At 39.1% G+C, this 21,072-nt stretch overlaps 1 protein-coding gene across 1 annotated transcript in view; it reads right to left on the reverse strand.

Moving 5' to 3' along the window:
- Positions 1-15,981: 15,981 nt before the first annotated feature.
- The window catches only part of LOC102273763 (solute carrier family 22 member 4), a 43,033-nt gene continuing 37,942 nt past the window's right edge, over positions 15,982-21,072 (reverse strand). The window contains exons 9-10 of the mRNA XM_005888368.3: positions 19,818-19,953; positions 15,982-16,354 (exon numbers count right to left, since the gene is read on the reverse strand). Of these exons, the coding sequence (XP_005888430.1) occupies positions 16,279-16,354; positions 19,818-19,953 (212 nt within the window). The 3' untranslated portion in view covers positions 15,982-16,278. The remainder of the gene's footprint in view (positions 16,355-19,817; positions 19,954-21,072) is intronic.

The raw sequence follows: 21,072 nt of genomic DNA on the forward strand, positions 1-21,072 counted from the left end.
AGATGGCTGGATGGCATCACTGACTCGATGGACGTGAGTCTCAGTGAACTCCGGGAGCTGGTGATGGACAGGGAGGCCTGGCGTGCTGCGATTCATGGGGTTGCAAAGAGTCGGACATGACTGAGCGACTGAACTGAACTCAACTGAACCTGGTGCCAGTTTTTGGAATGAGGAAATTGGGTGGGGTGGGAGACTTGTGAAATTAAGAATTTACTTTAATTAAAAATTTTATTGTGATAAAATACACATAATGTAAAATTTATCATCGTGACTCTAAGTGTACAGTTTAGTGGCATTAAGTATATTCATGATGTTTTACAACCATCACCAACTCTTTCCATCTTGCAGAATTGAAACTCTGTGTCCATTAAGCAATAACTGCCCATTCCCCACCCTCTTCAGCCCCTGCTGCTGCTGCTGCTGCTAAGTCACTTCAGTCGTGTCCGACTCTGTGTGACCCCATAGACGGCCTCCCACCAGGCTCCCCCGTCCCTGGGATTCTCAGCCCCTAGTAAGCACCTTTCTACTTTCTGTCTCTGTGAATCTGGCCATTCTATATACCTCATTTACATGGAATCATATGGTATTTGTTCTTTGTGACTGCTCATTTCAGTAAGCATAATGTCCTCAAGGTTCATCTGTGCTAAAGCGTGTGTCAGAATTTTCTTCCTTTTTAAGACTGAATAATGTTCTGTTGTTTGTATGATATTCTATAGTTTGTTTTTCCATTCATCTGTCAGTGGACATTTAGGTTGCTTCCATCTTTTGGCTGTCGTGTATTGTGTGAATATAGGTGTATAAATATCTCTTCAAGTCCATGCTTTCAATTCTTTGAGTGTATATCCAGAATGGAGTTTCTGGATTATATGGTAACTCTATTTTTAATTTTTGGAGGAACTGCCATACTGTTTTCCATAGGGACTGCGCCATTTTACATTTCCATCAACAGTGCAACAAGATCCTCCTTGACTTGTTACTTTCCCCTTTTCTAAAAAAAGTAGCTATTCTATTAATAATAAGGTACAAAGTGATATCTCATTGCGATTTGTGGTGGTTAGTAATGTTGAGCATCATTTCATATGCTTATTGGTCATTTGTGTGTTTTCTTTGAAGAAATGTCTATACAAATTCTTTGCCAGTTTTAATTGGGTGATTTTTTTGTCATTGTGATGTAGGAGTTCTGTTTATGTTCTATGTATTAACCCCTTATAAGATGTATAGTTCCCAAATATTTTCTCCCATTCTATGGGTTACCTTTTTACTCTGTTGATTAGATCCCTTTATGTTAAGAAGTTTTAAGTTTTGATGGAGTTCAATTTTATCTATATTTTATTTTGTTGCCTGTACAAAAGAGTTTTATTTTAAATATAAAAGTAAACTAATATTTAAGTGTAAAATTTGAAGATAGTTGGACATATGAGTCTGAAGATCATAGGAGAGGTCTGAATGAGGTATAGAGTTATCCATGTATGGATGGTATTTATAACCATGGGTCTATATGAGACCAACCAGAAGAGAAGATACATAGGAACACATAGGTCTCCTAATAGGATACAGTCATACTGAAGTCAGGTTTCATAGGAAAATATCAGAAAGTTTTGACTGAGTTAAATTTGAGTAATATGAGTTTATTGAAGATCTTAATTTTCTGAGCTAGATGCCTGGTTAGAAATTAGAAACTCCTGGAAAAGTATCAACCCTCTTTGCTATTGTATTATTACAATAATAATACTAACAATAGCCCAAGATATCATTTAGTCCTTACAGTGACTGCTTAAGATATTCTTATTGTCCCCACGTTACAGATAAAGAAATCAAAGTGAGTAATTCACCTAGTTATTACAGTTAGTTAAGTGGCAGGGCCAAATTAAAACTCTGGTTGGTCTACCTCAAGTCTACACTATTAATTATTAATCATATTATTTTGAAAAATGAGATCTATCCCCCGCCCTTTACCAACTGACTGCATTCAGTCTCCTTAGGTTTCATATCACCATAGTCACATCTCTGTTGGTGGTGAATGGTCCAGGCAAGGTGGAACCAATCCTGACAACTTAGTTAGGCTGATCTGCAGGGTCTTCTTTTGAACACTCTGGATCTTAAAACTGTGCCAGGTTCTCATACACCAAAAAGAAAAGAAAAAAACCTGATGGACACAGCACACTAGAAACAACAGAAGTTGTCACATTTTTACTCCCTTTCATCTTCTACCTAGATATTGTGGTCCTTTGCTTCAAAAGTGCTTCCCTGATAGCTTAGTTGGTAAAGAATCTGCCTGCAATGCGGGAGACCTGGGTTTGATCCCTGGGTTGGGAGGATCCCCTGGAGAAGGGAAAGGCTACCCACTCCCGTATTCTAGCCTAGAGAATTCCATGGACTGTATAGTCCATGGGATCACAAAGAGTCGGACATGACTAAGCGACTTTCACTCTCACTCGCTCACTTTGCTTCAGTCTCAGTTCCTCCACTGTCTTGTCATTCTCCTCTCCTGTACTGCAAAACCCTCAATCCAGCCCTTTGTGTATTTCATTCCTACCCTGGGACAGTAGAGAAGATCACACAACTATGTGAATTGGTGTCTCTACAAATTTACTGTTTCAATCACAGGTGGACTTTTGCCCCACTTGTTATTCTTCCAGCCCACATGTTCCTCCAGTCCATCAGTGACCCCCCCTCCCCTTCTTCATCTTGATTTAGGAGCAGATTGAGAGTGAAGAGTAAAATGGTTTTGATTTATCTTGGGCTTAGATTTTGCGAGATGGGTAAACAGTATGTCTTGGGTAGCAGTGTGAGTATAATGAAGGGATCATGAGGTATAAACTGGAAAGGAACGGATGTCAAGGTCAGAGCTGAACAGTTGTGAAGAAAATAAAAGGTCCTGGAATGAGGTGGAGTTGTTGTGACTGCTGATGGGGCCCAGGGTGTGTCCTTGTCAGGGAGGGATTATAGAACTGTAAAGAACTGTAAACATCAAGTTAGTATGAGGATGTGGTGTAGGATTACTCATTACCTGAGCACAAAAGTCATCAGTACCTCAGGTTGGATTCCAGACAACTCACAGAATGTGGATAAACAACTGGCACGTTGTTGGTAACAGCAAACAGAAGGTCAGAGCATAAACCTTGAAGGAAACACTTTATATATGTGAAGGTGAGGGAGTTATGGTGGAGAACAAAGGGAGTCCTGAGATCTTACCAGGCTCTGAAGTTCACAGGAGGTTGAAAAGAAAGAGCCTGCATGTGAAAGACAGGAGCATGAGGAAGTGCTCAGGGGAAGCTGGAGCTCTGTCAAGGCGAGGATGTGGAGAGAGCAACCAGGGATTTTCTTGATGGAGGAAAGCTGCCTATCCACAGTGGAGCAGGGTTTCAGAGGACACAGTGGCAGGGAAGGGGACAGTGGGAGCGGGAGACGGTGGGCTATGTAGGGACAGGGAGCAGCCAGAGGGGAGCCAGAATGAGAGTATTAAATGAAAGGGATTAAATTTGCAGCGCTGGTTTCAAGGTTCTAAAAATCAGGCTTCAGACATTTTTGTTCTAACTCAGAGACACTGAGTGATAGTTCAGATCTTCATAATTTTTTATGACCCATTCATCAGTCTGTTAAATATGACCTCATGATAAGGTAATTTACCTCAGCAGAGCAAGTTTGACTTGATCTAAATCAGGATAGAGATGACTGCTGCTTAAGCAGAGGGAGAGGAGAGATAAAAATGCCAAGTTGGGATGGGAGAAAATGACTTTGACCTGGGTTTCAACTCCACAGAGCTCAGGTCCAGGTTGGGGCACTGGCCTAGTTACTGAGGCCAAAAGGAAGGAGTTTATGATCTGGCTAGACTGTGTCCATGGAGAGCTCCAGTTTTATATTCTTTATGTTTTTCATCTTTGCTCCCCAGGACTTTGTACTTTATAAGCATATAGAAATTAAAAAGAAAAACCTTTATTAAGATAATAATAAAATGAAAGTAAAAATAAAAATTTAATTTTTAACTTCTATATGATTATAAAAATATGTTATTTGTAAGCAATTATAAAGTATGGAAGACTGCAGAAAAGAAACTAAAATAGAAGTCATCTATAATCCCCCATCCAAAGATACCTACTGTTAATACCTTGAGATATTTCCTTCAAGTTATTTTTTTCATGTTTTTTAAACATAGTTTATTCATTCATGAATTAATTAATTGGTCAGTACTACTGTATACATTTAAAAATACTTGCCCTATATCACAAGTATTGTATCATGTTATTAAAAATAATTCTTAAACAATATTTTTGAAGGCTGAATAGCATTTTTTCATAAAAACACACCATTATTAATTTAACTATTTCCATACTGAGTTTTAAAAATTGTAATTAAAAAAATTTAAATTTACCATCTTACCTATTTTTATGAGTACAGCTCTGTAGTACTAAATATATTTACATTGTTGTGCACAAATCTCTAGAACTTTTTCATCTTGCAAAACCAAAATGTACCAAGCACTAATTCCTCTTCATCTATTTTTCTCTCTTTCCCCCTGACTTGGTAACTGTCTTTCTAATTTCTATGATTTTGACTGTTTTAGATACTTCCTATGAGTGGAATCATACAGAATTTGTCCTTTTGTGACTGGCTTATTTCACTTAGCATAGTATCTTAAGGTTCATCTGTTTTTAAGGCTTTATAACATTCCATTGTATGTATAAGCAACATTATCTTTATCCACTAATTTGTAGATGGACATTTGGGCTGCTTCCAGCTCTTTGCTATTGTGAATAATGCTGTGATGAACATGGGTGTGCAAAACAGCTCTTTGAGATCCTGCTTTGAATCATTTTAGATATATACCCAGAATTGGGATTGATAGATGATATGATAATTCTATTTTTTAATTTTTTGAGGAAACTCTATAATCTGTGTGTTATGGAAAATTTCTGTTTTCCATAATGGCTGTACCATCATACATTCTCACCAGTGGTGTACAAGGATTCCAGTTTCTCTACATCCTTACCCATACGTCTCTTCTGTTCTGTTGATAATGGCTATACTAATGAATATGAGGTAGTATCTCATTATGGTTTCAATTTCCATTTGCATTTCTTTAATGATGAAAACAGTGGGAAAGACTAGAGATCTCTTCAAGAAAATTAGAGATACCAACATTTCAGGCAAAGATGGGCTCAATAAAGGACAGAAATGGTATGGACCTAACAGAAGCAGAAGATATTAAGAAGAGATGGCAAGAATATACAGAGAAACTATACAAAGGGATTTTCACAGCCCAGATGATCATGATGGTGTGATCACTCACCTAGAAACAGACGTCCTGGAATGTGAAGTCAAGTGAGCCTTAGGAAGCATTACTACAAACAAAGCTAGTGGAGGTGATGGAATTCCAGTTGAGCTATTTCAAATCCTAAAAGATGATGCTGTGAAAGTGCTGCACTCGATATGCCAGCAAGTTTGGAAAACTCAGCAGTGGCCACAGGACTGGAAAAGGTCAGTTTCCATTCCAATCCCAAAGAAAGGCAATGCCAAAGAATGCTCAAACTACCGCACAATTGCACTCATCTCACATGCTAGCAAAATAATGCTCAAAATTCTCCAAGCCAGGCTTCAGCAATACATGAACCGTGAACTTTCAGATGTTCAAGCTGATTTTAGAAAAGGCAGAGGAACCAGAGATAAAATTGCCAACATCTGTAGGATCATGGAAAAAGCAAGAGAGTTCCAGAAAAACATCTATTTCTGCTTTATTGACTATGCCAAAGCCTTTGACTGTGTAGATCGCAATAAACTGTGGAAAATTCTGAAAGAGATGGGAATACCAGACCACCTGACCTGCCTCTTGAGAAATCTGTATGCAGGTCAGGAAGCAACAGTTAGAACTGGACATGGAACAACAGACTGGTTCCAAATAGGAAAAGGAGTATGTCAAGGCTGTATATTGTCACCCTGCTTATTTAACTTATATGCAGAGTACATCATGAGAAACGCTGGGCTGGATAAAGCACAAGTTGGAATCAAGATTGCCAGGAGAAATATCAATAACCTCATATATGCAGATGACACCACTCTTAAGGCAGAAAGTGAAGAGGAACTAAAAAGCCTCTTGATAAAAGTGAAAGAGGAGAGTGAAAAGTTGGCTTAAAACTCAACATTCAGAAAACTAAGATCATGTCATCTGGTCCCATCACTTCATGGCAAATAGATGGGGAAGTAGTGGAAACAGTGGCAGACTTTATTTTTTGGGACTCCAAAATCACTGCAGACGGTGACTGCAGCCGTTAAATTAAAAGATGCTTACTCCATGGAAGCAAAGTTATGACTAACCTAGACAGTATATTAAAAAGCAGAGACATTACTTTGCCAACAAAGGTCTGTCTCGTCAAGGCTATGGTTTTTCCAGTAGTCATGTATGGATGTGAGAGTTGGACTATTAAAGAAAGCTGAGCACTGAAAAATTGATGCTTTTGATCTGTGGTGTTGGAGAAGACTCTTGAGAGTCCCTTGAACTGCAAGGACATCCTAAAGGAAATTAGTCCCGAATATCCATTGGAAGGACTGATTTTGAAGCTGAAACTCCAATACTTTGGCCACCTGATGCGAAGAACTGACTCATTTGGAAAAGACCCTGATGCTGGGAAAGATTGAAGGCAAGAGGCGAAGGGGACGACAGTGGATGAGATGTTTGGATGGCATCACCAACTTGATGGACATGAGTTTGAGTAAACTCAGGGAATTGGTGATGGACAGGGAGGCCTGGCGTGCTGCTGTCCATGGGGTTGCGAAGAGTCAGACACAAATGAGCGACTGAACTGAACTGAACTGAATGATGAGTGATGTTGAGCATCATTTCTTACAAACGCCTGCCATTTTCATATCTTCTTTGGGGAACTGTTTAGTTCCTTTGCTCATTTTAAAATCAGGTTATTTGCTTTTTTGTTGTTGAGTTGTATGAGTTCTTTTTGTATTCTAGGTATTAAACCTTTAGCAGATATATGATTTGCAAATACTTGCCCTCATTTCCTAGGTTGCCTTTTTGTTCTGGTGTATCCTTTGACACTCGGAAGTTTTAAATTATGATGCAATCCCGTCTGTCTGTTTTTGCTTTTGTTGCCAGTGCTTCAATGTCATAGCCAAGAAATCATTGCCAAATTCAAAGTCCTGAAGCTTTTCTTCTCAGAGTTTATAGTTTTAGGTCTTACAGTTAAGTCTGTTTTGAGCTCATTTTTATATATGATGTAAGGTATGGGTCCAATTTCATTGTTTTGCACATGAATGTACAGTTTTTTTAAAAAATACGTTGATGGGATTGTCCTTTTACCATTGTGAGGTCATGGCATGCTTGTGAAAATCGTTTGGCTGTATGTGCAAGAGTTTGTTTCTGGTATCTCTACTCTGTTCCATTGGTTCATATATCTTGCTTTATTCCAGTATCAAACTATCTTGATTGCTGTTGCTCTTTAGTATTACTTTTGAAAATGGGAAGTGAGAGGCCTCTAATTCTTTTCTTCTGTTTCAAAATTGTTTTGGCTCTTCAGAGTTCCTTAAGATTCCACATGAATTTTAGGATGATTCTTTTTCCTAGTTCTGCAAAAATGCCATTGAGATTATGATAATGATGACATTGAATCTGTAGATCAGTTTGGTTAGTATGGACATTTCACTGGTATCTGAGACTTCCAGTCCATATGCACAGCATGTCTTTCCGTCTGTTTCTAACTTCTCTTAGCAGTGCTTCATATTTTCAGTGCACAAGTCTTTTACCTCCTTTGCTAGGCCATGTTGTTGCTATTTAGTCACTAAATCGTGTCTGAGACTCTTGCGACCTCATGAACTGTAGCCTGCCAAGCTCCTCTATCCATGGGATTTCCCAGGCAAGAATACTGGAGTGGGTTGCCATGTCCTTCTTCAGGGGATCTTCCCAACCCAGAGATTGAACCTGAATCTCCCACATTGGCAGGCCAATTCTTTACCACTGAGCCACCAGGGAAGTCCCTTGTTAGGCCATACTTAATTTTTTAAGATTGCAAATAATGCTTTGATAAACATCTATGTTCATAAATATTTCATATATCTCTGATTATTTCTTAGTTGTTGAGTTACTATATAAAAAAAAACAGGCATTTTAAGACTCGATACACTTTGCCATTTTCTTTCTAGAAAAAATAAACCAGTTTACATTTCCACCAGAAGAGTATGAATGTGTATCTCATCATACTCAATATTGACACAGTCGTTTTGTAATCTTTGTTAAAGTGTTACATGGAAAATGGAATCACATTGTCACTTCACTTGTGAAGCAGGAACACCTTTTTTTTTTTTTTAAGGCATATGAAATCTTAGTTCCCCAATCAGGGATTGAACCTGGCCCTGGGCAGTGAAAGCTCAGAGTCCTAACCACAAGACCACTGGATCAGTGGGGAATTCCCAAGCACACTTTTTTTTTTTTTTTGGTATATTTATTGGCCAGCCAATGTTTTCTTCTTTGAAAATTAATAATTTCTTTTATCCATTTAACTATAATAATGATAACAGTAACACATGCATTCACAAACATTTATTGAGCACTACTCTTTGGAAGGAATGATGCTAAAGCTGAAACTCCAGTACTTTGGCCACCTCATGCAAAGAGTTGACTCATTGGAAAAGACTCTGATGCTGGGAGGGATTGGGGGCAGGAGGAGAAGGGGATGACAGAGGATGAGATGGCTGGATGGCATCACCGACTTGATGGACATGAGTCTGGGTGAACTCTGGGAGTTGGCGATGGACAGGGAGGCCTGGCGTGCTGGGATTCATGGGGTTGCAAAGAGTCGGACACGACTGAGCAACTGAACTGAACTATGTGCTAAGCACTATTTTAACTGCTGAGGAGACAAACGTATTCCTCATGGGATGTAAGTTCCATGAGGAAAGAGAAGAATGCAAAGTGAAGAAGAAGTAAATAGTTAGGATGTCAGGGAGTGATATGGAGAAACATGAAGCAGGAACAGATAAGTTTAGATGAAGAGAGAACAGGCTATAATTTTAAATAGGGTCTTCAAGGAAGGATTGATTAGGCAGGTGACATTTGAGCAAAGACATAAAGGAAATAGGGACCCAGCCATATAGATACCTGGGAAGAGCATTCCCAAGAAGAGGGAATATGCAGAAGCACACGTTATAAACAACAAGGTCCTACTGTACAGCACAGGGAACTAGAATCAGTATCCTGTGAGAAACCACATGGAAAAGACCATGAAAAAGGGTGCGTGTATATATACACAACTGAGTCACTTTGCTGTATAGCAGAAATTAAACATAACATTGTAAATTAACTATATTTCAGTAAAATGAAGAAGCATGTTCAAAGGAGAACAAGGCCTGAGTAACCTGAATAAAGACAGCAAAGGAGAGAGTAATAGGAGATGAAGTCAGGGAACTGAAGTGGGGACACATGGAGGAGGGTCCTACAATTTGCGTGACCATATACAATTTATTATCCAAGTTGGGACATTTTTAGAGGGAAAGGTGGGAGGTATTAGTAGGTATTGCTAAGTGTGTGAAAGTGTTAGTCGCTCAGTTGTGTTTGACTCTTTGCAACCCCATGGACTGTAGCCCACCAGGCTCCTCTGTCCATGGGATCTTCCAGGTAAGAATACTGTAGTGGGTTGCCATTTCCTTCTCCAGGGAATCTTCGTGACCCAGGCATCAAGCCTGGGTCTCTTGCATTGCAGGCAGATTCTTTACTGTCTGAGCCACCGGGGAGGGCTATTAATAGGTATTACACTTCTATAGATAGAAGCTGCAAGTGTCCTGGGAAAACTGGGACATGGGATCATCCTACTTATAGACTACTGTAAAGACTTTAGCTTTTAAGAACTCTGACTGAGGTGGAAATCTACAGAAAGATTTTGAGCAGAAACAAGATATGATCTGATTTAGATAACTCATATTGCTATGCTAAGAACAGACTGAGGGAAAGCAGGAGCAGGATTAAGGAGGGGGGACCAGTTAGGAAGCTAACAGAAGCTAGATTCTAGGTCTTAAAACTCAGCATTCAAAAAACTAAGATCACAGCATCCGTCCCATCACTTCATGGCAAATAGATGGGGAAACAATGAAAACAGTGAGAGTCTTTATTTTCTTGCGGTTCCAGAATCATGGCAGATGGTGACTGCAGCCATGAAATTAAAAGATGCTTGCTTTTTGGAAGAAAAGCTATGACAAACCTAGACAGCATAGTAACAAGTAGAGACATTACTTTGCCAACAACGGTCTGAATCGTTAAAGCTATGGTTTTTCCAGTGGTCATGTATGGATGTGAGAGTTGGACCGTAAAGAAAGCTGAGTGCCCGAAGAATTGATGCTTTTGAACTGTGGTGTTGGAGAAGACTCCTGAAAGTCCCTTGGACTGCAAGGAGATCAAACCAATCAATCCTAAAGGAAATCAGTCCTGAATATTTATTGGAATGACTTGATGCTGAAACTGAAGCTCCAATTCTTTGGACACCTGATGCGAAGAACTGACTCACGGAAAAGACCCTGATGCTGGGAAAGATTGAAGGCAGGAGAAGAAGCAGACGACAGAGGATGAGATGTTCAGATAGCATCACTGACTGGATGGACATGAGACTCCCGAGCAAGCTCTGGGAGTTGGTAGAAAAGACAGGGAGGCCTTGTGTGCTGCAGTCCATGGGGTTGCAGAGAGTCAGACACGACTGAGCGACTAAACTGAACTGAACTGTGTAGGGAGTTTTGACCATAATAGTAATTAGGCAAGAAGAAGAAATAAAAAGTAACCAAATTGAGAAGAATAAAATGAAGCTACAGTAATGAAAACACTGTGGTACTGGCAGAAAGACAGATATACAGACCAATGAGACAGAACAGGAAAAGCAGATTTGGGACGGAAGTGGGGGACAGTAAGAGTACAAAATAAACTGGGGCGTGTTGAGTTTAAGATTCCCATTAGACATCTGTGAGGATAGAGAATTGGTGTGTGAGCCTGACGTCAAGTTCCCTCTGTGTTTGGTGGTTGTTAATATAGAAGTGGTATTTAAAACTGTAAGATTGGTTTTTTAGAAAAGGAAGAAGACCAAAGACTAAGTTCTGGGAGCAATAATGGTTAGCAGTAGAGGAGATAAGAAAGGACCAGTGAAGGAAATGGTGAAGGAACAGTCAACAAAGCAAGAGGAAAACCAAGCAAATGTGATATCCAGAAAACGTTTCAAGGAGAGACAAATCAGTTTGTCTGATCCCTTCAGAGGGGCGATAAGATAAGGACTATGAATTGACCATTCAGTTCAGAAACATATAGGCCATTGGGGACCTTGAAGGTTGCTCTGGTGAAGAGGTGGGGGCTAAAACTTAATTGTAGTGGGCTCAAGGGAAAACTGGAAGGAAAAACCTGGAAGTAGCAAATATAGAGCTATCTATATCTACTGAGAAGTTATGCTGTAAAGGGATAGGGAGAGACGGGGCAGTAGTTGAAGGCAGAAGTGGGGTCAAGGGAGAGCTTTTTCAGTATCGTAGAAATAATAACGTTTGCATGCTGAATGATAAAGATCCAGTAGGGAGAGAAAAGATTGATAGATCAATCATAGAGCAGACAGGATAATTAACTGCTGGAGCAATGTCCTTGAGTAGGTAAGGAGGGGATGGGGGCACCAGGTACAGAAACACACGCATACAGAGGGAGAGAGAGAGAGAGAATTCTCCGCTAGGAGCAGAGACCATTTATCTCAAACAATAGAAAAGACAGAGCGTGTGGATACAAATGCAGTTAGATTGGTAGATTAAGACATAAGAGCTTAAGTGAAATAGGAAGAAAAGGCACAGCTGAGGGTGAGCATGGGGGAGGAGATATGAGAGTTCCGAAGACAAAGGTCATTGAGGATAGAGAATGGACCAGGGCAGTGGAGCATGACTGTCAGTCAGCATTAAAGTTCCTCTTGATGACTGATGATTAATTTTAAATGAAACCAGTCAGCATGTTTGCATATTTTTTTCCCCAGTGCTGTCTAGCTGTGCAGGTGCTGGTGGAAGGAGGAGGGGGGCTGGATTTAACCAGATTGCAGTTTGCCCAGGAGAGTAAGGTGGATTAAGAAAGGGGCAAGGAAGTTGATTATAATGATTAACTGTTGAGTACAGTGAGATGTGAGATAGAGGAAAACATCTAAGTTTGCTAGGTAAGGGGCTAAATATGTGCATTATCTCATGTACTCCTCAGAGTCACCCCATGGAACTGCTTCGCTTCCTTCAGAGATGAAGAGGCTGAGATTTAGGAAGACTCAAGAATATCAGAGATATCAAGCATATCTCAGAGATACTGCAAGTCCAGTTCCAGACCACCATCATATCACAATAAAGTGAGCCACATGAATCTTTTAGTTTCCCAGTGCACATAAAAATTATGTTTACACCATGCCACAGTCTGTTAAGTGTGTAATAGCATGGTGTCTTAAAAAAATGTTCAAACCTTAATTTAAAAATACTTTATTGCTAAAAAATGCTAACCATCATCTGAAAATGTAAGGTTGCACAAAACTTTGTAAAAAAAAAAATGCAGTATCAGTGAAGCACAATAAAGCAAAGCACAATAAAATGAGGTGTTCCTGTATAACTTGCTCAAGGCTACCCAACCAGTAAATGACAGACCCTGCGCTAGGCCCAGGAACACCGGTCTCCAAAGATGCACTTAACCTTCCTACTATTTGCTTCAACTAGAGTATTAGCTGGTGCTTTTAAATTGATGAATAAACAGAAAGGACTTTGTCCAATATATTTTTGTTAACATTTTTCAAATTTGAGTTAATTTTAAGATTTTTGGTGTACAGAAAATTTTTAAAGTTTATAGCAAAATCTGTTTATTTTACCTTATTTTTAATTCCTTATCCATCCTGAGAGTAAACAATCACCTGTATTTTCTTTCATCTTATTTATTACTTTTGAATCTTTAATCCGTCAAGAATTAATTTGGTATGTGTTTTATGGTAAGATGCTGTTTTTCCCACAGCTTGTCTGTTGTCTCAGAACTAGTTTTGAATAGTTTATCTTTTTCTTGATAATTTGTAATGCACTTTATCATATGTTATAATTTTTAAACATTTGGGTCTGTTTCTGGCCTTCCTATTTATCTTTGTATTTTTAAATCTGAAGAATGTTTTACCTTACAACTCTTCTTTCCCTAAAATTTCTTAGTCTTGCCTATTGTTCTTTCAGATGCCCTTTAAAATTATTTTTTGAGTTCCTAAAATCTGTCACTGAAATATTAATTTTAGTGAGTTAATTTGGTAAGAATGGTAGGTCCACAACATTCATTTTACACACAGCATGTCTCTACTCAACTCTTAATAAAATGGAATAATTTTTTCACTTAGACTTTATATGTTTGTTTAGAGATTATTTGTAGGTATTTAATGTTTTTATGACTATTAAGAATGGAATTTGTTTTTTTCTAGCATATTTTCTAGCTGATTATTTCTAGTACATAAATAGTTACTGATTTTGGAACACTTCTTATATGCCTCCACTTAAGCTGAAACTCCTAAATATTAGAATTTTTAGTTAATTCTCTTGGATTTTAAAAATAAAATAGAATATGACTTTAGAATCCTTGTAATATTGACAATTTTGCCTATTTTCTAATAGTTTTTTTTTAACCTATATTTTATACTATGACTATAGTTACTAAAACCCAAAAATGTTGAAAAGGTGCTAAAACACATATCCATAAAATTACTGTTAATGGGATGTCTCCAATATTTCATTCTAACATACAGTGTAATACTGGCGGTCAGTCTGAGACTGATATTCATAAGCCAGTTCAGGTCATTGCCTTGTAGGCCTAATTTTAAAAGTTGTTTTTAAAAATCAGGAATACATCTATTTTGGCATGTATTGATCTATTTGGGCTTTGAACTACCAAAGAGATAATGCATTTGTGTACTTGTTGCTTTTTTATAAATAGATTTTAAAAAGTCATGTTTTTACAATTATAAAATATAATTATAAAGCACCCGTATAATCTGCATATAATCATTGCAGTAAAAGGCAATGATCATATCCTTCGTTTTTACATTAAAAAAAAAAGCTTTAAGAGCGTTTTATACTTCAGCATTTAAAAATTTGAATGTCTATGTTTCAAACAACATTTTCACCAAGCTAGCATTATAAAGTATTTTAATTGAAAGGAATATCATCAAATGCCTGTTACATGCTAGAAAGCACTACAGTAGGGATAAAAAGATAAGCAAGGTGAGGTCCCTGGCCTCCCAGAGGCTTATAGACACGTAGGGTAGGGGAAGGGTGTGGGCAACTAGACAAGAACCCAACAGAGGCAAGGTATAAAAACAAGTACCAAAAGAGCACAGAGGAGTGAACACCATTGCTGGTGGGAAGGAAGTTGAAGGAGCGTTTCCTGGAAGGCAGCAGGACCTGCTCTTTGCATGACAGGCAGCTAGTATCCAGCAGGGTAGGTAGAAAGGCGATCCAGACAGGTCGTACCAGTGGGGGACATAAAGGTGCCGGGTAGATGAAGCTGTGTACCTGAGTCCCCAGTGAGAAAGTGTAAACTATCTCAAGAATTCTAGTGGGTTTTAAGGTAACACTCACATGTGGGATCAGTGTGTCAGTAGGGATATAAATATGTGTTAGAAATATGGCAATATAAAGAAAAACTTCTGAGATAATCTGAAAAGTTCAAGATAAGGGTCTTGAAGCAATAAGGATTGTTTACCAAGATGTTTCATCAAAGGTTCCTTTGAAAAATATTTAGATAGTGAATATTTATATTTGGGGATAATTAATTTTAGGAAATGATGCCAACGAGCAGCATGTTAAAAACCAGAGGCTGCCTGTACTGTAAGCACACCATTGCCCTGGTAGTGTTAAAGGGTTAGTAGCTTGTTTCTCGGAGAAGGCAATGGCACCCCACTCCAGTACTTTGCCTGGAAAATCCCATGGATAGAGGAGCCTGGTAGGCTGCAGTCCACGGGGTCGCTAAGAGTCGGACTCGACTGAGTGACTTCACTTTCACTTTTCACTTTCATGCATTGGAGAAGGAAATGGCAACCCAGTCCAGTGTTCTTGCCTGGAGAATCCCAGGGACAGGGGAGCCTGGTGGCTGCCGTCTATGGGGTCACACAGAGTCGGACACGACTGAAGTGACTTAGCAGCAGCAGCAGCAGCAGCAGCTTGTCTCTTGCTGCTCAGAAAGGAGCTGCTCCTGGTGAGAGTATGGGGCCCAGGTCTTCGAGAGGAACTGTTCACTATGTTACCATCTCAGCATGCCTCAAATGTGGTGAGACACAGAGCTGACATTTATCTTCTGAGCTTATGTCAATACATTATCCCATTTGTGGCTTTTACCTTACTCATTCCTGGAACTGAGATTCCGCTATTGCTGACCAAATGCACCCGTGGTTAAAGAGGCTACAACTGCGTATTGTATTTAGGGAGGTATGTATTAAGGGAAAGAACTGGTTTAAAAGGATCTCCAGATAGTTAGCTTGGATAGTCTTTTTCTGTGGTGATTTCTCTTCGTTATGGGGCACACAAACCACCTCTACCAATCTAACTAGTTTGTGGTTTTCCTGATTTTTTTTTAACCTAAAAAAAAAAAAAAAGGCCCCTTAAGCCAGTCTTAGGGAACAGAAAGCTTAGTCAAGTGCTCACAAACAGCACAACAAATGTGAATCACTCGATAGCCTGTGAGCCATAGCCTCTGAAATTGTAGCCAGGAGCTGCCTTGTTTCCTTCTTGAATGCTGACAGGCCATAGAGCCAGGCTGTCTGATCTCTTGATACATTTCACTTGTAAATGCTATTAGTATCTGCCATCAATTCTTCTCAAAGGAGCGTATAAAATTTGCTGGGTAGGAATACTGCATATAATTGGTCATTTTGAATGAGCTGGTTTACTTATACACACACACACACACACACACACACACAAGCCTGACAGTTGAGTTAATTCAATGAATTTTTAAAAAATTTGGATAGTCTTTGTATTTGGAAATGAGTTTAATCTTTATATATGGGTTTTCCAGTCCTTGACCAACGCGTTTTCTAAAAATCCGACAAACTCAATTCATCGAATTAATTAGGAAAAGTCTCTAGAAATGGTTTGTTTTTAAAAATAAGGAGTTATCTGTAAGTCTGGTCCAGAGTTTGCCATACGGCAAGCATTTCTTAATAGCAAGGTCCATTTTAGTGTTTTTTCTCCTAGTCAGTCCTTTTCATCAGGAACAGCTTTAGTTTCTTCACAGGCTTATGGATGTTTTTCAATTCACCAAATAGGATGGGAATTTTATTAGAATGAAGTTATTATAACTTTGGAATTTTCTTCTTTCTCCATTGAACCTTTTGTTTTTTTCCCATATCTGAACCTGAAAATAAGAAAAATGCCAAAGAAAATTAAATGAAAAAAAAAAGCCAAATTGACACAGAAAAACATTTCTCTAGTCAATGAACAAGTAATTACTTTAAAAAGAACCTCATGAGTATAGCTAGCACTAGTATTCACAATTTTATAGTTTCACTGAGGAAAGAATAGAGTGGTAAGCATGAAGTTCTTGGTAAGGTAAAGTTGATATTGAAGTAGTTTCATCATTAGGAGAAACAGCCTATCAAAACTGGGCATCTTTTGCTATATACATCCAGTCTGGATCACAACCCATTCACATGTGGACTTATTTTTATCATGGCTATGCACTGCAAAACCAATACAATATTGTAAAGTAAAAAAAAAAAAATAATAAAAAAAAAAAAAAAACAACAACAACAAAAAACATTATCTTATATAACATCACAAAAGCCATATGAACTATTCCCATATAACAGATGGGAATACTGAGGTCTAGTGAAAACTAAGCGAATTGCCCAAGTTTGCAGTAGATTTGGGTTTTGAAGCCAGGCAGTTTCCCTCTAGAATCTAAACTTCTCTTGGACTTCCCTGGTGGCCCGGTGGTTGAGAATCCCCCTAACAATTCAGGGGACATGGATTCACCCCTGGCTGGGGAAGCTCCCATGTGCTGCAGCGCCAATAAGTTCTAGAGCCACCACTGCTGAGCCAGCACTCTAGAGCCTGCGAGCCCCAGCTCCTGAAGCCCGCGTGCCTAGAGCCGTGCTCCGCAACAAGAGAAACCACTGCAACGAGAAACCTGCATGCCACAGCGAAGAGGAGCCCTTGCTTGCCACATCTAGAGAAACCCTGCAGCCACGGAGACCCAGTGCGGACAAAAATAAATAAATAAAAATAAATGAACCTTAAACTTCTACTACCATACCACTGATCTTTTAAATGTTTGCCAGTCTGTGTTGTCATAGAAAGATATTTGATTTTTGTCCCTGGTTTCTGAATAGAGCTCCTAAAATCCCTTGTAATTTTCTGAGTGACAAGGGTAACAGGAGTGTCTTGCCTCTTATTCTAATGAGGTGACTCTTGGTGAGTCCCTAGATAGCTTCACGATGGAGGCTGGTTTCCAGAAAGATCAAGCCTTGACTAGAAGCCTGGAACTTTCAGCCCACCCTCCAGCCCCCAGAGAAGGGAGAAGGGCTGAGGTTAAATTAATATTGATGATGCCGATGTGGTGAAAAACCTCCATAAAATCTCCTAAACGTTTACTGGGGTCTGGAGAGCGTCTGAATTGGCAAACATATCCACGTGCCAGGATGGTGATGCTCCCCAACTCCACAGGACAGAGACTCCTGTGCTCTGGGCCCTTCCGGACCTCACGTTTTCCCCTGGCTGTTCATTTGTGTTGCTTATAACAAATGGGTAATAGTAAGTAAAATGTTTTCCTGAGTTCTGTGCATCATTCTAGCAAATTCCTGAACTTGAGGAGGGGCGTTGTGGAAACACCAGACTTTGTAGTCACGTTGGACATGTTGGAGCTCAGGGCAGGCTGCCCCCAAATATGCCACAATAGCATGTTGATTATTTTGCTTTTTGATTTTGTTTTTGCTTTTGGTCACACAGCATGTGGGATCTTAGTTCCCCAACCAGGGACTGAACCTGGGCCCTCAGCAGTGAAGGCACTGAATCCTAACCCCTGGACTGCTAGGGAAGTCCCCATTTTGATTATTTTGAATTCAAGTTGCTTGTGAAGGAGCTGATGCAGAAAGAAGCTCTGGCCTCCTCTGTGCCCCCGAAAGCAGGAAATAAATCCCTCTTGGAAAATGCTCACTCCCCACATATGGAGGTAGAAGGACACCCTTATCACCAGAGATGGAGAATTCAGGGCAGGACCAAAAAATCTGTATAAATAAACCTTGCTGCTTCTTTATAAATTACCACCCAGGCCCACACTTTATTTAAATTCCTTACTAATTAAGTACCCAAGTTCATGTCTTCGGCAAACTCCGGAAGATGGTGAGGGACAGGGAAGCCTGGCTTGCTGAAGTCCATGGGGTCGCAGAGTCTGACACTACTTGGCGACTGAACAACAGCAATTAAGCACTCAAACCTAAGTTTCTTTGTCCTATCAATTCCTCTCAGTTTTATTGTTTCTTTGTCTAAAAAGTGTAAAAGCTGCCTGCTTTGGCCATGTCTGCAGTCCTCTTTCTGAGAGATCTCTGTATGCATGAATTCAAATGTGTTTTTCTGCTCTTGACTTGACTTGTGTCAATTTTATTATTAGTTCAGCCACAAGAACTTAAAGGGGTAAGGGAGTAAATTTCCCCCTCCCCAACAGCCAGAAATGTGGATAACCTTGGGGACCCATTACTTTACTTGTGACTGGCAGCTGAAGAGTAAGCTGTCTTATGGGACTGAGCCTTTAACCTGTAGAGGATGATACTAGTCCTGGGTAATTAGTGTCATAACTGAATGTCATTACAGGACACTTCATTGGTGTCAGAATTGGTTGATATCAAGAAGAAAACTCTCACACAATCTCATAGGCCAAAAAATGATATTGCATTAAAAATTCTTTTTATTAATGTGGACAGGTATTTCCTTTTCATAAATATATTTGCCCCTGAAATGTTCTTTTCTATAAACTGCTTGTTCATGACCTTTACCAGTTTTCTTACTGAGTTGTTGGTCTTTTTCCCACTGACCTCTAAGAGCTTCTTGTATCTTAAGTTTATTAACTCTGTCTGGTGTGTTGCAAATATTTTCCCCCTGGTTTGTCGACCTTTGTTCTAATTTATGGTTTCACTTTTGCTCTACTGACAATATCTAAACTTGCTTAATCAAATATGTTGATCTTTTCCTTTATGTCTTTTTGTTTTTCATATCATGCTCAGAAAGGCCTTCTTTAAGGTTATAAAATATTTATGTTTTCTTCTGGTGCATTTATGACTTTATATTTTTAGGCCTCAATTTTTAATCTTCCTGGAATTTATCATGATATATTTTGAAGTAGGATTTCAGCTTTTGATGTAGCCAAAATGGCTAGTTGAATATTCTACCACTTTTTACTGAATAATCTAACTTTTCCCCACTGATTTTGAAGTGCTACTTATTATCTCACACCAAATTCTCTTATTTTATTCAGTTTAATTTTGAACCCTATCCCATCCCGGTAATTTATTTTTCTATACTGTTATCATACTGTTTTAATTGCCATTGCTTAATAATATGCTTTATTATCTGATAGTGCTACTCTCCACTGTTACTCTTCCTTTTCAGAACCTTCCTATTTATTCTATCATGTTTATTCTTTTTTTATACATATAATTTGGGATGACCCAGAGGGATGGTATGGGGAGGCAGGTGGGAGGAGGGGGTTAGGATTGGGAACATGTGTACACCCGTGGTGGATGCATGTTGATATATGGCAAAACCAATACAATATTGCAAAGTAAAAAAAAAAAATAATAATAAAAAAATAAAGTTCCACTTACCCTTTCACTTTCTGCATCTGCTCTAGGGTCTCTGGTAGAGTTCTCCCAAAACTTTCAGGGAAAAAAAGAGTGATGATTCCGATCAGGACCGTCAGGCTACCCATGAGGATGTAGGGCAGAACTCTGTTGTAAGCACCTGTAAGACACAGGACGTAAGGACATCAGTTGGATAGAGGGACTCTCCAGATGCTCTTGAGAATCACTTTGTAATGGTGGCACACAGTTTTAAATCTGAATACTTACAGAAGAAAAAAGTGTGCAAAATACACAGTTTCTGTTTGGCAGATGTCATTGCCTCTGAATTTCCATAATTATTCACCCTTGATCTTGCATTATCAAAAAGTCTTTCATGTCAACTGGTATTCTCTAAGCTGCTACTTAATCAGGTGTGATAGATGTTCTTTTGATAGAAATCTTTGCCTACCAAAGTTCTCTTAAGGTAAAAGTCACTGGAGATGGGGGGATGGGAGGACACCACAGGGAAAGAGGTGGACCAGGATGTTGCAGGGACAGGTACTGGCTGTGATGACTGATATGACCTTTGCACTTGCCCAGACCAGTAGGCTGCTGTAGAAAGCTAGGTCCACAGAGCTGTGAGACTCTCAAAGAAAATCTAAGTAATATATTCAATCCAATTTAAATCAATAAATGTCAGGCACTGTGGTTTCTTTCTGCAGTATTTATATGTCTTGGTTTTATATGTAATTGGAAGAACCACTCCACCTCTTCTTTATCTGGTGTTACTTGGACAGGAGAATAATAGATCTTCATCTTGCTTCCCTTCTACATACAGAGATTACAGAGGAATAACACAACCAAGAATTTTATTTGACAAAAAAAATATAAATCTTGAAGCTTCTCTAAGGCCTCTGTTGTCACCAACAGGAGCTGCTACTGTGGAACAGAAAGCTCTTTCTCAGACTCCTGCATTTCTTATGTAAGTGGTCCCCCATTAGACCACATGAGCATGGTTTGAAAGTATAGGGAAGATGAAAAGACACCATTCTACATAATAATGTATTTCTCAAGTATTCAGGGCAGCTGTGTGGAAAATGTCTCTCTTTCTCTGTAAGGTTTTAGAGTGTACCTTGTCTGAGAATTCACATATGTCTTTGGGGATGTATTTGTGTGTGTTTGAACCAGTAGGTAACCAATGAATAACTAGGAAGAATAAGGAACTGTGTCTCCATCTCTAACCAGTAAAGTTCTTACGAGGTTTAGGCTTCAAGTGCTAGCTCCTACATACATGGAACAT

Source organism: Bos mutus, chromosome 7 (genome assembly GCF_027580195.1).
Source record: "Bos mutus isolate GX-2022 chromosome 7, NWIPB_WYAK_1.1, whole genome shotgun sequence".
NCBI lineage: Eukaryota > Metazoa > Chordata > Mammalia > Artiodactyla > Bovidae > Bos > Bos mutus.